The sequence below is a fragment of the Delphinus delphis genome, chromosome 6 (genome assembly GCF_949987515.2).
Source record: "Delphinus delphis chromosome 6, mDelDel1.2, whole genome shotgun sequence".
NCBI classification, from domain to species: domain Eukaryota; kingdom Metazoa; phylum Chordata; class Mammalia; order Artiodactyla; family Delphinidae; genus Delphinus; species Delphinus delphis.
In genome coordinates, this window is record NC_082688.1 from 84,041,335 (window position 1) to 84,057,184 (window position 15,850).

At 50.5% G+C, this 15,850-nt stretch overlaps 1 protein-coding gene across 1 annotated transcript in view; it reads right to left on the reverse strand.

Moving 5' to 3' along the window:
- GOLM1 (golgi membrane protein 1) overlaps positions 1-15,850 on the reverse strand; it is a 55,844-nt gene that overhangs the window by 22,093 nt on the left and 17,901 nt on the right. Inside the window, exons 4-5 of the mRNA XM_060014985.1 lie at positions 3,171-3,225; positions 210-312 (exon numbers count right to left, since the gene is read on the reverse strand). Coding sequence (XP_059870968.1) covers positions 210-312; positions 3,171-3,225 — 158 coding nt within the window. The remainder of the gene's footprint in view (positions 1-209; positions 313-3,170; positions 3,226-15,850) is intronic.

Sequence of the window (15,850 nt, forward strand, 5' to 3'; positions counted from 1 at the left end):
GGCTTTCCGAAGCACTGCTGACACTTAAAAAATAAAATGCATTATGTCTAAAGGACATGACTCCTAAAAGGGACTGAACCTTTTCCTCAAGACCTATATGCTCTATAACAGAAAAGGCCAGTGGAGACTATGCTGCACCCCGTCCACCACCCTCCGCTTAAAACACGTCAGCCTCCCGAGTGGCACACACTTGATGTGGACACACTTACAGGTCGTAGGAGAACTTCCTCTCCAGGTTGGTCTGGTTCTTCTGAAACTGAAGGACATCCTGCTGCAGCCTGCCGTAATTCTTCTGCAGGGCCTTTAACTGGTCTAAACGGAGAGGAGGACACGAAATCACACAGGGCACCGGCATGGCCATCCTGACAACAGCAGGCACACCAAAACCCACCATGGGAACACCATGGGCCGTGGCACCAACAGAATAAGGAGGGGAAAGAGGAAGGGATGAGAGCACGGCCCCTCCCCAGGAACCTCCCCACCCCAGCCCTGGAAGCGGCCCAGAAGATGTGCGATCCTATGGGAACCAGCACCTTGATTCCTTTTCACACATCTCTCCTAAATCTTCTTTTTGACCTGCAACCCTTACAATGCACCAGGAGGTTCTATCCACCTATTTCTCTCCTAGACATCCTAAACCCTGAACTGTCCCACAAGGGCACACACGCCACTGTGTCTCCTGCCCCCAGAAGACGTATCCCTCGATCTGTGAAACGCTAATTTCGACATCCAGTCAGATAAGCAGCCACTCCTGCTGCACCCCCTGTTCTCAGCTACCAGGATACCTGCCAGCATCCTGTCATTTGGTCACAGCCCAGTTACTCTCTGAGGCCCCATGTGCACTTAGTCACCTGACCCTCCTATCTGGGAAACAACAGCTTTCTTTGAGGAAATCCATCAGCCGCATCACTGCTGCCCTGATGACTTGGCTCGGAAAAGCTCTGTAGAAAAAAAGCAGCAGCTCACTGACCAAGAGCCAAGCTGGGGAGGGTAGAAGGAAAAGCTGCCACAAAGGGGACGCCAGAACGGGCCGAGGGCAGCAACGAGGGCCTGAAATCCGGCCCTGGACAGACACCGGAGTTTCCCCAAGGTCTGTCCTCACAACCCTAGACCTACAAGGCTCTCTGGGGGGCCGGAGGGGGGGGGATCAAATTAAATAAAAGTGAAGGATTCGATGAACTGCTGATACACTTGGCAACAGGGATCCATCTCAAAAGCACTTATTTATATGCCATGCTTGAAGAGACAGAACTACGGGGGTGGACAACTGGTCGCTGGGTGCGGCTGAGGTGAGGGCAGGTGTGGGTGGGGCTTCCTGGAGTGACGGACACGAGCTGTGTCTCGACTCCGGTATCCAGGGGACAGTGCATGTGTCAAAACACACAGAAAGGTACACTGCAAATGGGTAAACTTTATCATGTGTAAATTATACTTCAACAGACCTAACTTAAAAAAAAAAATTCTATAATCAAACCGAGCATGGGGCGATGGAATACTACTCAGCAATAAAAAGGAATGAACTATGGCAGCCATAACAGAACGGATGAATTTCAAAATAATTATGCCGCGTCAAAGAAGCCAGACGAAAAAGGGTCTATGCCGTCTGATTCCATGTATACAAAACTATAAAAATTACAAACTCATCTAGAGGGACGGAAAGCAGATCAGAGGGGCCTGGGGAGGATTACCAAGGGGCACAAAGAAACATCTTGGGCTGATGGATCTGTTCACTGTGTTGATTCTGTGGTGGTTTCTTCAACCGTACGTTTACGTCAAAACGTATGTCACACTGTGCAATTTAAATATGTGTAGTTTACTGTATGTCAATTACACCTGATTAAAGCTGTTTAAAAATAAAACTGTTCTATAAATAAAATTAAAGCTGTTTAAAAATAAAAATAAAAACAGCTGCAGGCTGTTGTGCCCTACTTGAGGACTGACCAGCAGATCATCAGCTCTGAGAAGCCCCCGGCAGTCAAGCAACCCATTTAAACTTAGTGAATCTCTGCATTTCCCCTATTAATATTCTTAGAAGCTGATCTGGAACTAGAATTCTAGACCAGCACTGCCAAACAGAACTATAATATTATAAACCACACAGGTCACTTAAAATTTACTAGCAACCACATTTTTAAAAAGTAAATAAAACCAGGTGAAATTAATTTTAATAATATATTTCATTTAACCCAACAGATCCAAAATATTACCATGGCAACATAGAATTAATGTGAGAAATTATGAATGAGACGTTTTATATTCTCTTTTTCATACTAAGTCTTTGAAACCTGGTGGGTATTTTACAGTTACAGCACATCTCAATTCAGATGTTAAACAGGAATTGGGAATTCTTGATGTGAATTTAGATTTCATAAAATTTACAGTTAAAAAGGATATTGGTACACCCAAGTTGTCCCAAAGATACTTAAGTTTCCCAATAACTGAGTCAAGTATCAGTTTTAAATTTAAATTGCCGAAAATTAAACAAAAATGAAAAATCCAGTTCTTCTGTCCCATGAGCCACATTTCAAACGTTCACTGGCCACAGGAGGCTTGTGGCTACAGCTCTGGACAGCCCAGTTCTAGACTGACCTTCCCACCTGAGAGGTGGAAACTGAGGCTGAGGGCACTGATGGAGTTTAACTAGGGGCAAAGGTGAGACTAGGGTCAGGTCAGGGATCAGAAGCCCCAGTGCTCCTTTCATCAGGTTCTTAGGCTGCACTGGACCCTGTGACCCCTCCGGTCACACCTCACAGAGGGGCTTCACCCCATCCCTGCCTCACCCGGCGGCTTCAGAAGGGCCCCAAGAAAAACCCTGGCTGCCAAACTGAATAAGAGGAGCTAGGAAACGGAATTACACTAGGCTGGATCATTTTTATATAAATTTCATGAAGGAAATCTGATTTCTGGGTGACCTAAACACACACACATATATTTCTTAATGTATCACAAAATGAGAATCTGAATTCTCTACGTAACAGCTTGCCATGTATTCAGTAAACTCATAAAAGGAAAAGCTCTCTAAGGAAACATAGTTAGGCAACAAGAGTAAAGATTACCCAATAACTTGTAATACCACCCATCATTAGATTGCACTAAGCGACCCTAGAAAAGGACAGAGGGAAGGTGGGTTTCTCCTAACAGGCCTGATGTCTGGGGAGAGTGGAACTCACCTTGCAAGGTTCTGATGAGCCTCTCGCTGGTGGTGATGTTATTCACTAAAACTGCCTGCAAGGAAGATAATCACATAATGAAACACTGGCAACCTGACAACTCGGAAGAGCCCTGACAGATGCGCCTGTGGAAGAAAGGGTGGGAGCGGCCCCCCTCCCACGCTGGGCTGTCAGCCCTCTGCGCCTGGGGAGGGATGAGCACCAGTGTCCCAGCACCCGCCTGCGACCCGAGCAAGGGGCGGGCGGCTCCCCAGCCCTGTTTCAGCTCCGCGCCGGCTGAAGCAGCAACTCCGGCCTTTCTCTGGCGGAGCCCAGGTACAGCCCTGTCTCAGTCAGAAGGCAAACTGAGTTCCAGCCTGGCTGATGGGGAAAAGAAACGGGGGTTCAGCGACCACTCCGCCTGCGAAGCTTCCCGATCCATTTTAACTTCTGACGTTCTTTCTTCTATCCAGACCCTACGAGCTCCAAGGATGGAGAGGAACTAACTCCCAGTTACACAAAGCTGGGAATGCTGACAACAGAGGAGGAAGAAGCAACACGGGCCTCGGGATAACAGTGAACAACAGTAAAAAGTAAGAAAAGTGAGTGTGGGGCCAGGTGCCGCTCTGGGCACCCCACATCCGTGGCCCCATGGCTCTTCACACCAGCTGTGTGACGGGGCACAATATGATCCCACTGTAGGGGACAGGAAACTGAGGCACAGCTGGCTTTAGAGACTCTAGGTCACGTGGTCTTCTCAAGAGCAAACAGGCAGAGCCCGAGCCCGAGCCCGGCAGGCCTGCCCCAGACACGGACTCTTCCTTACTGCGTACGTGCCAAAGCGGATGTGAACCCCAGCAGGACAACGATCCCGTGACTGTACCGGGTGCAAAAGCAAACAAGAACCTGAAGAGGGGACCAGAACGTGAAATACCAACACGCGTCACACAGGTAAGTGATGTTCTCTGGACACACACACAGAGGTGCACACTGGGCCATAACATGGAAGTTTCTTACTGTGTCATAATCAACAAGGTTTTGTCAACCTGCTGGCCGTAACCTGGAGACAGGCTGCTGTCTCGTTCCTGGGTAAAGAAGAACATGACAACCACGCCGCCTTCACCCTTCTGTGCCTCTGTTCCCTCCTGGGCCTCTCCGTCCGGCCCTCCGTCCTGGAGGCAGCTTTCTGGAGGAAGGTGTTTCTGGGGTGAGTGCCTAGCTGTGCAATCTGGCCAAATGATTCTGGTGTTTATTTCAGGAGGTCTGACCATGTGGAACATTTCCTGGCACAACAGGAAAGAAGTCACAGTGATACTATCTGTACAGTTAATCTCTCACGGAGAGATCATCAAGAAGAGTGTTTATGGACATTCTGCGTGGGCCAGCGGGGAATCAGATTCACACAGCTCGCAGGTCCTGCTACTCTCAGAAAAGGTTTGCACACATTCAATTAAAAAGGCCAAAGATCACCCTAAGACACAGCGGTCCCACTTTGGGGTATATATTCAAAAGAACACAAAGCAGGATCTTGAAGAGATATCTGCACCCATGTTCACAGCAGCACTAGTCACACTAGTCAAGAATCGAAGCAACACAGGTGTCCCTCAATGGATGAATGGATAAAGAAAATGTGGCATATACATGCAGTGGAATAGAACACAGCCTTTAAAAAGAAAGAATGTCACATGCTACACCACCGGTGAACCTTGAGGACATCATGCTAAGCCAATCACAGATGGGCAAGTACTGTATGATTCTACTCACAAGCAGTGTCTAAAGCAGATGGAATCATGAAAACGTGAAGTAGAAAGGTGGCTGCCAAGGGTGGGGGAGGGGAGGGGGGAGGGGTAGGTGCAGGGGACGGATTAGGGTTTAATGGGCGTAAAGTCTCAGTGTTGCTAGACGAAAAAGTTCCAGACATTTGCAGCACAACAATATGAATATATTAAACACAACTGAATTGTACACTTCAATTTCCACCTTGCATGGGTATCAAAACCACCTTCCCTCTGAACGACAGTGCTGAAACAGAACAGAAAAATAACAGGATCAGAGAAATGCAAATCAAAACTACAATGAGATATCATCTCACACCAGTCAGAATGGCCATCATCAAAAAAATCTAGAAACAATAAATGCTGGAGAGGGTGTGGAGAGAAGGGAACACTCTCGCACTGCTGGTGGGAATGTGAATTGGTACAGCCACTATGGAGAACAGTATGGAGGTTCCTTAAAAAACTACAAATAGAACAACCATACGACCCAGCAATCCCACTACTGGGCATACACCCTGAGAAAACCATAATTCAAAAAGAGTCATGTACCACAATGTTCATTGCAGCTCTATTTACAATAGCCCGGAGATGGACTAAGTGTCCATCATCGGATGAATGGATAAAGAAGATGTGGCACATATATACAATGGAATATTACTCAGCCATAAAAGGAAACGAAATTGAGCTATTTGTAATGAGGTGGATGGACCTAGAGTCTGTCATACAGAGTGAAGTAAGTCAGAAAGAGAAAGACAAATACCGTATGCTAACACATATATATGGAATTAAAAAAAAATGTCATGAAGAACCTAGGGGTAAGACAGGAATAAAGACACAGACCTATTAGAGAATGGACTTGAGGATATGGGGAGGGGGAAGGGTAAGCTGGGACAAAGTGAGAGAGTGGCAATGGACATATATACACTACCAAATGTAAAATAGATAGCTAGTGGGAAGCAGCTGCATAGCACAGGGAGATCAGCTCGGTGCTTTGTGACCACCTAGAGGGGTGGGATAGGGAGGGTGGAGGGAGGGAGACGCAAGAGGGAAGAGATATGGGAACATATGTATAACTGATTCACTTTGTTATAAAGCAGAAACTAACACACCATTGTAAAGCAATTACACTGCAATAAAGATGTAAAAAAAAAAGAAAAAGAAAAGGAGCACTTAAGTGATTACATGCTGATAATCTCGAAAGCCAATCTCTCCTGGGCAAATCATTTCTACAACAATTATGGCAATCTTACTTGCCCCTTCTCCACTCATTCCCCTCAGCCCCACCCAAAAAATCCTTATTAGAGTTTGCAACTGCCTGAGGGCTCAGGAATTGCTCCAATTTGAAACATCTGAAGATATTTCTGTCTCCCATGTGACTTTATTCTTCCAAACAAAATACATTTTAGTTATCTTCCCCCGCCTACTTACGGATGCATGGAAAAATACAGTCTCCACGTAAGTAAATGAGAAAGGAACCATAAAATGCCAGCAAGATCTTTATATCTGCAGTTTTATATTTACCAAAAATCTTGAATCATTTTTAGGAAAACGCTTCTAGCTTTTTGGGGGGTTCAATATAAAGAAAAAAACACCTGCATTAAACAAAATTATTTTTAAATCTTTTTTTTTTTTTTTTTTTGCTGTACGCAGGCCTCTCACTGCTGTGGCCTCTCCCGTTGCGGAGCACAGGCTCCGGACGCGCAGGCTCAGCGGCCATGGCTCACGGGCCCAGCCGCTCCGCGGCATGTGGGATCCTCCCGGACCAGGGCACGAACCCGTGTCCCCTGCATCGGCAGGTGGTCTCTCAACCACTGCGCCACCAGGGAAGCCCACAAAATTATTTTTAAATGAATTACGTATTGTATTCTAAACAACCCAGTTGACTTTCACATTTTGGTGCCGAGAGACTTTGGGGGAGTTGTACTTCCTGGTGCGTGTGACCCGTCCCCTGGAAACTCTCAGCAGCAGACAAGGAAGTGCTACCAGAGTTTAACTGGACACTAAGCTCAGAACACCTCGGAATGAATCACCCACAAGCAAATGTATTATAACCATTCTATTCTAGGCAGGAAATAAGTATATTTGATCAAACTATTTCTCCATTAGATTCCTAAGAAAATATGTCAACATGTCATAGTAAATTTCCAAAGCAATAAATCTACAGTAGATTATCATGTTCTGAAAAGCTCAATAAGACACAAATGACTAAATTTGTTAAAATGCTAGCTTTGGAAAAGCTCACTGGAAGTGAGGCTCATCACGTTATAGAAAAGAGAAGGTGACCTTTATTGCTGTGCTTGTTTGGCTCATTAAAATAACCAACCTGCTTTGAAGATGTGGGTCCACCTTAAGCCTTACTAAAGATGACCCTCAAACAATCTAGCCCTTGCCAACCCACCGGCGATCAGGTGCCTGGATAACTTCTTTGTAATGACATTCCTGTTAATGCTCTGGGAGATGAACCTCAAAAAGAATTTAACCTTCGTGACCGGTGAATGACATTAAGAATGAAGGGAAGAATATGAAGTATGCACGAGTTTTTTTACCCCTCATCAATTTCAAAATCTCCCAAAGCAATGCTACCCAAGGGAAACATAATGTCAGTCAGATATGGGAATTTTAAATTCTCTAGCAGTTACATTAAATTAAGTAAAAAGAAACAGGTAGGCAAAGGGTATGAATAGACATTTCCCCAAAGAAAATACACAGATGGCCAAAAGTACATGAAAGATGCTCAGTGTCATTAGAGAAACGCAAATCAAAATGAGAAGGTACCACTTCACAACACTAGAATGGCGACAAGAAAAACAAACAAACGAAAGGAAAATAACAAGTACTGCAAGGATGTGGAGAACGTGGAACCCTCAGACCAAGTTGAGGAGAAGGTAAAATGGTGTAGACGCCGAGGAAAACAATTAGGCAGCTCCTCAAACAGCTGAACAGTTATCATATGACCCAGTAATTCTACTGCTAGGTATATCCTCAAGAGAACACATGTCTACACGAAAACTGTCCACTGGACGATGAGGGAAGGAGGGGGAGAAGAAAGGGGAAGAGGGGAGAGGAGGGGAGGGGAGGGGAGAAGAGGGGAGGGGAGGGGAAGGGAGGGGAAGGGAGGGGAGGGGAGGGGAGGGGAGGGGAGAGGAGGGGAGGGGAGGGGAGGAGGGTAGAGGAGGGGAGGGGAGGAGGGTAGAGGAGGGGAGGGGAGAGCAGGAGAGGGGAGCAGAGGGGAGGGGAGGAGGAGGGCAGGGGAGGGGAGAGAAGGGGAGGGGAGAGAAGGGGAAGGGAGAGAAGGGGAGAGGAGGGGAGAGGAGGGGAGAGGAGGAGAGCGGAGGGGAGGGGAGGGGAGATGAGGGGAGAGGAGGCGAGGGTAGAAGAGGGGAGAGGAGAGGAGGAGGAGGGCAGGCGAGGAGGGGAGGGGAGAGGAGGGGAGGGGAAAGGAGTGGAGGAGAGGGGAGAGGAGGGGGGTAAAGGAGAGGAGGGGAGAGGAGAGGAGGAGGAGGAGGGTAGAGGAGGGGAGGGGAGAGCAGGGGAGGGGAGGAGGAGGGCAGGGGAGGGGAGAGGAGAGGAGAGGAGGAGGAGGGGAGAGGAGGGGAGAGGAGGGGAGAGGAGGGGAGAGGAGGGGAGAGGAGGGGAGGGGAGAGGAGGGGAGGAGGAGGGGAGAGGAGGGGAGGAGGAGGGGAGAGGAGGGAAAGGAAGAGGAGGGGAGAGGAGGGGAGAGGAGGGGAGAGGAGGGAGAAGAGGGGAGGGGAGATGAGGGAGAGGAAGGGAGAGGAGAGGAGGAAGAGGGGATAGGAGGGGAGGGGAGGGGCGAGGAGGGTAGAGGAGGGGAGGAGGAGGGCAGGGGAGAGGAGGGGAAGGTAGAGGAGTGGAGGGGAGAGGAGGGGAGTGGAGGGGAGAGGAGGGGGTAAAGGAGAGGAGGGGAGAGGAGAGGAGAAGGAGGAGGAGGGGAGAGCAGGGGAGATGCCAGTAGAGGAGGCGAGAGGAGGGGAGAGGAGGGGAGGGGAGAGGAGAGGAGAGGAGGGTAGAGGAGAGGAGGAGGAGGGTAGAGGATGGGAGGGGAAGGGAGAGGAGGAGAGGGGAGGGGAGGAGGAGGGCAGGGGAAGGGAGGGGAGAGGAGAGGAGGGGAGAAGAGGGGAGGGGAGAGGAGGGGAGAGGAGAGGAGGAGGAGTGCAGGGGAGGGGAGAGGAGGGGAGAGGAGGGGAGAGGAGGAGGAGGGTAGATGAAGGGAGGGGAGGGGAGAGGAGGGGAAAGGAGGGGAGAGGAGGGTAGGAGAGGGGAGGGGAGGGAAGGGAAGAGGAGGGGAGAGGAGCAGAGAGCAGGGGAGAGGAGGGGAGGGGAGAGGAGGGGAGGAGAAGGAGAGAGGGGGGATGGGAGAGGAGGGGAGGGGAGATGAGGGGAGAGGAGGGGGGAGGAGGAGGTGGGTAGAGGAGGGTCAGGGAGGGGAGAGGAGGGTAGAGTAGGGGAGAGGAGTGGGGTAAAGGAGGGGAGGGGAGAGCAGGGGAGAGGAGGGGAGAGGAATGGAGAGGAGTGGAGAGGAGGGGAGGGGAGAGGAGGAGGAGGGGAGAGGAAGGGAGGGGAGTGGAGAGGAGGGGAGAGGAGAGGAGGAGAAGGGGAGGGGAGAGGAGGGGAGAGGAGAGGAGAGGAAGAGGAGGGGAGGAGAGCGGAGAGGATGGGAGAGGAGGGGAGAGGAGGGGAGAGGAGGGGAGAGGAGGGGAGAGGAAGGGAGAGGAGAGAAGGAGGAGGGGCGGAGGGGAGGGGAGGGGAGGGGTGGGAGCAAACTGAGACTGCCCTCACTGAGAACCTGGGGTAACTGTCTCCCATGTCACAGGCCGCCCAGCCTCTAGCCCACCGTGACCTGGGTCACAGAGAACTGCCAGGAGGACCCAAACAGGGCAGGCCGCGGGAACCCCAGATGGTTCTTTGCTGCCTGTCTAGCAGCTGGCTCTCAGGCGGAGCGGCGTCCTTCTCAGCGCGCAGACCCTGATGGTCTGTCACCAGCTGCCAGGGGACTTGGAGCCCTTCCCCTGGAGCAGCCCACTTGGGGTGCCCCTCCTCGGCACCACGCCCCAGCCCTCACCAGGACAGGCACAACTGGAAAGCTGCCCACACAAGGGCTGGAGCTGGAAAATCTTCCTCCCTGCTTTCAGAGGGAGGAAAGCACTGATGGCAGCACGTACAGCCTCAGCAATCCAAACGCTCCCTGGCTGTCCTTAACCGGCCTGGAAGCGCCCCTGCCGCCAGCAGCGTGGGGTCCAGCCTCCTCCTGACCCACCCGCACAGGCCGCAGGAGGAGCTGGGCTCAGCCCCTTCCGTGGGCGCCAGTTTTCCTGTTCCCAAATGGGAATCCCAACAACTCGCCCTCCCCTGTGGGAGAGGCCACAGTTTGGGAAGTTCTAACTTTCCGCAAGCAGGGTGTACACAGACACGTGGGGACTAAAGAGAAAACTGAACTACGCGTACGGACCCAGGGCTGCAGCGAGCGCTCCTAACACTTCCCACACTGTTTTAAACAAGAAACAGCAGATCTCACTCATCAGCACCAAAGGGAAACACGTGAAAAGACAGCTAGGTCAAAGACCCTTTTTGTATTTCACATCAAACGCCGTCCTGCAGTGTTGGGTTAGAAGAACAGAGGGTCGGGGAAGTGTGAGGAGGGGAGAACCAGACAAAAGCCACCCGGGGGCGCCCCTCGCTCCCGAGGAGCACGGAGATGCTGATGGAAAGGCTCTTCCCTGTAGGAAGAAGCCGAGCGGAGAGCAAGCACCTCTGCAGGGCTTGTTTCCCTGCCTGTGGACACAGGAGCGCAGAGCACAGAAAACACATGCCCGCCTGCTCAACCGAGACGGTCAGGGGCAATTCACAGACGGGAAGGCAAGACACCGCCCTCCCCATGGAGCTAACCCAGGACATCTCATTGGGTCTTGAACCAAGTAAGCTTCTCCCTTAGTTTCTCCTGACGTCCAGCACCAACCACAACAGACCCCAGGTGCCTTCCCTGCACAGCAGGGACGGCACAGAAAATGTGTTTTGCGGTCTCTCCTTTTTAATGGTGGGGGGTAAATTACTTGAGTTCAATCACAAAGCTGTCTTTGAAGGCTACGTTCAAGCAGCAAACTAAGAGTATTTACCTGAAAACACTGAGTCTTCCGAAACACTTTTTCTCAGGAAACAGATTTTTGGTGGATCGCTTTCACCTGCTTCCCCTTTCTGCCTCTATACAGACCTGTCCCTCACCTCTCCCCACGCCACCTGCCACCCAGGCCTGTCCACTCTTCCTCCTGGCCGTCTCTCGAACATGCTCACTTTACAGAATTCATTCCACTCCTACCTCAATTCAGCTCAGCAACGTGTTTGCGTCAGATATTTCAAGAGATGCCTGAGTGGTCTGCCTCCTCTCTGCCCAGCTCCCTACCCTAAGCACGCTCCCCAGGGGCCTGGGCCCGCCTTTAAACCCGCAGATCTGACCTGACAGCCTTGATCTACAGCTTGAACCCTGTGATGGTTCCCCTGCCCTCGAACTCAAGTCCAAACCCCCTAGTGACTTAAAAAAGATCCTATTCTTAGGACCCCTGCACCCCTCTCTACTCTGCGTCCAACCCCACTCTCTCTACGCCCAACCACCAGGTGCTGTCCCCGCACCCGGGGAGGGACACATTCACCTGTCGCTTCCAGGTGACACCTGAGACGGCTCTCCTCACACAGTGTGCAGACACCCCGCTCCACCTGCCTGGTGGAAGATGCACTAGACGTCTGAAGCGTGTAGCTCTTACTTCCTGTGCCCTCCTGAATGGCAAAGGCTAATGCACGTTTTTCAGATTCGTTCCCAGCAGGACTTAGATTCAGATCAGAGGTGTTCACTTGCGACTGGAATGCTGAACAGCGTGAGGGCGCTGGAGGTGCAGAATGCAGCAAGGCATGGGGACCCTGGCTCTGAGCCAGAGGGGCAGCGGCGGCCTCCCATCCAGCTCTAGGTCGGGCACAGGGAGCGCGCCTTTGGGGCCAGTCCCGCCTGGTGCCCCAGGAGCCGTCCCTGGCCCGGGGCTGCTCTTCCAGACCTTCCCACCTTTCTATAGTCACCTGCTTCCCTGTACTAAATCCTTTCTGCTTAAAAATCGACCCGACAGACCCATTAACTCGTCTTTCTGCTGCATTCGACGGGAAGTGCACAGACAAAGGGCCCGGCCTGGTCCACCACAGGGTTCAAGGCCAGCACCTGGCAGAATAAATACTGAACAGATGGATAGGAATGGACATGGAGAATTAATGGGAATAAAAACAGAAAAGCTATTTTAGAACCCTTGATTCTTCAGTCAACCACAGGGGTAAAAGGTGATAAAAATCAAAAGAACTACTTTTATCTGCACAAGTCCACTGTGATTCCCTAAGAAAACCCACTGTCTGGAAGAAAATCATCACTCTTCCCAGCTACGGAAGAAAGGCTGGCCCAGAAAGAAGAAACTGGAACACTCAGAACTGCGTCCTGCTGTTTGAAAATTCAGTGTGGTGAGGCCAAACAGATGGAAAGAACCAGCAGCCCAGGCCCAGCCCTGCCCCCACCGGCCACTCTGCAGGCCCCCCGAGCCGGGTTACCTCTGAGGGCGTCAGTCCTCGCCTCCATCTCAGAGGTGACAGTGCCTGTCTCCCAGGCTGGCACGTTGAGAAATGACATATGTTCACATGTGTGAAAGCATTTTGGGAACTCTAAAGCGGAACAAATGGCCAGACTTCTTAACGCTCGTCATTTCCTATTCAAGAGGCAGAATCTTACAGAGGAAGTCACTCATAGAAACCAACGCTGCTGCGACCGAGGGAAGCAGCCCCAGCCCAGGTCCAAACACCACACAGGAACCAGGAGGCACACACCTGGGGTTCTCCTGGCCCCAACACCCACCCCCCACACTACCCGTCACTCACAACAGGAAAGCCCCAGAAACGCAGGATATTTTCCCACCACACACTTCAAATAACGCCTTCCAGAGCCCCTTCGTGCCCCGCGTCACCGTGCGAGAGAGGACAAACCGGCAGCTGACAGGCCACCTCGACGGGGGCGCAGGGCACACAGGTGAGTGACAGCGGGGGGCCAAGGCAAGTGGAATGCGGGCCCCTCCTCCCTCCACCTTCCCAGCTGCCTCTTCTATTTAAGATTTCCTCTTCCTGGACACAAAACAGTTAATGTGTCGCCAGCGTCCCCTCTTCCACCCTTCCACTTCACCATCTTTCTTCTTTTAGGTCAGGAACCACACAGGAACCGTATTTCCACCACAAATGAAATGTTACTCAAACGATCTTCTTTGCACTGCTCAGCGTTAACTTACATATTTTAACAAATAAGTGAAAAGACTCAATATGCCATAGCAGACAAATGGCTGCAAGAAACCGTCCTAGAAAGAACGTCCCAAACACAACTATGGCAAACGAAGCTATTTCTGACCCCCACTTCCGGCAAGTGAGAATGAACACAACAGCAGGACGTTCAGCCTGCCCTGGACAAAGTGCTACTCGGTAATTCAGGGTCTCCCAGACTTCTCCCCCAACCATCTCAGATATTAGGTAATCAGTCCCTCAAATGCCTTTAGGGCCACCACATGGCTACAGGGCAGCAACTGGTCTGGAGGCTACCCAAGATCCTGGTAAGCCTTCAGACCTACAAACATTAACTGGCATTCTGCCAAGAGGAAAAGAATGAATTCAACCACTCTGTGCCATCCTCAGGCGTCCACGCAGACCTGTACAAGAGACCCTCCATTAGCTTTTGCCAAAACTAACTACAACCTGGGGCTCTGATTCCACTGAGGACCCTTAAAAACCTGTTTTACAGGTATACACCTATACACCTGTACAAAGAAAACAGTATTTCACTGGGAGCTTATGTGAGGATTATTTGTACCCACACACATGTGGTGGTTTAAAAATATCCCCTCAAGGGGCTTCCCTGGTGGCACAGTGGTTGAGAGTCCGCCTGCCGATGCAGGGGACACGGGTTCGTGCCCCGGTCCGGGAGGATCCCACATGCTGCGGAGCGGCTGGGCCCATGAGCCATGGCCACTGAGCCTGCACGTCCGGAGCCTGTGCTCCACAACGGGAGAGGCCACAACAGTGAGAGGCCCACGTACCGCAAAAAAAAAAAAAAAAAAAAATCCCCTCAAGTTCTTGACACTGCTCCCCAAAATGGAGTCTAATTCCCGCTCCTTTCATCTGGTCTGGCCTTAGTGACCTGCTTCTAACTAATGCACAGGAAGTGACCCTGCAGACTTCTGAGGCCCAGCCAGCGAAAGGTATACAGGGTTGAATACTGTAGCCCCAAATTCACGTCCACCCAGAACCTGCGAATGAACCTGTTCACAACCTCATTTAGAAACAGGGTCTGTGCAGATGTAAGCTGTGGTGAAGTCACGGGGGTGGGCCCCGAATCAGCATGACTAAAGAGAAGAGGTGAAGGTACAGAAACACAGAGGGAAGATAGAGGCAGAGACTGGAGTGAGGCACCTGCAGGTCAAGGAATGTCAGAAACCGCCAGCAAACACCAGAATCTACTACAAGAGCCAAGGAAGGGTCCTCCCCTAGAGGCTTTGAGGCAGCATGGTCCTGCTGATACCCTGATTTTGGACTTGCAGCCTCCAGAACCATGAAACAAACTTCCGTTTTAAGCCATCCAGTTCGTGGCATTTGTCCTGGCAGCCCTGGGAAACTCCTGAATTGCTTGCTCCCTCTCCGTTTGTTGGTATCGTCGCCCTGGGAACCCAGCCTCCATGCTTCGAGGAAGCCGCCAGCCACATGGAAAAGCCACGTGTAGGGTCCCTGACTGCCAGACACACGAGTGAGGAACCCTCAGGCAACTCCACCCCAAGCCTTCAAAGCACCCCAGGGACTTCCCTGGTGGCGCAGTGGATAAGACTCCGGGCTCCCAATGCAGGGGGCCCGGGTTCAATCCCTGGTCAGGGAACTAGATCCCACATGCATGTGGCAACTAAGAGATTGCATGCCACAACTAAGAACCCGCCTTCCGCAACTAAGACCCGGTGCAACCAAATAAATAAATAAATATTAAAAAAAAAAAAAAAAAAGGCACCCCAGACTGTGGAGCGTGGAGTAGAGACAAGTTGTTCCCTCTGGCCCTCCCAAAGTGCAGATTATGAGCAAAATCAACGTCTGTCATGGTTTTAAACCACTGTGTTTGGGGGCAATTTGTTATCCAATAGTAAATAACAGGACAACACATGTATGTATAATCCTGTTGACCTGACTCACACGCAGATCTTCACATTCAAAACATGGGCACCATGCCAATTAGATGCCAAGGGAGTCTACAAAAGTTCCCTTCAGCAAACATTTAGGAAGAATCCTCTTACCTGGAATCATACCCTTGCCTTCCTACCTAAGGGAGGCTCACCTCAATAGCCCTAAGATAACAATGCAGAATACGCCAAGAGTTTCTGGGTCTTTTTAAATGACGTGTGAAAACCAGGTGTGTTCAAACACGTTTATCATTTAAAGAACCCACTTGATCTACAATCTTCACGGCACACTACATTTAAAAAGCTTGAATGCAACCATAATTTATAAAAGCTTGAGTGTAATGCGTATGTTTTAAAAGGGGGTGGAAGGTTCCCAGTGGTTAACCTCTGAGTGCTGGAATTACAGGTGATTTTGATTTTCTTTTTATATTTTCAAAATTGTCCACAACAACATTTTGATAATTAAGAAAAGGACAACTTTTTGACGTTTACTTAAGCCTGACTCATACATAATCATTTTTTGTTTTAAAACAAAGCTGAATATCCCTACTTATATATAACTCAGGAAATGAGCTTCCACCCAGTTAACTTGCATAATAGCATTTATGCAAACGGTCTCAACCACACCTATTTATGCAACAGACAGGAATGCAGAAAAGAAAGAAAATGAAAATGACAGTTCAATCTC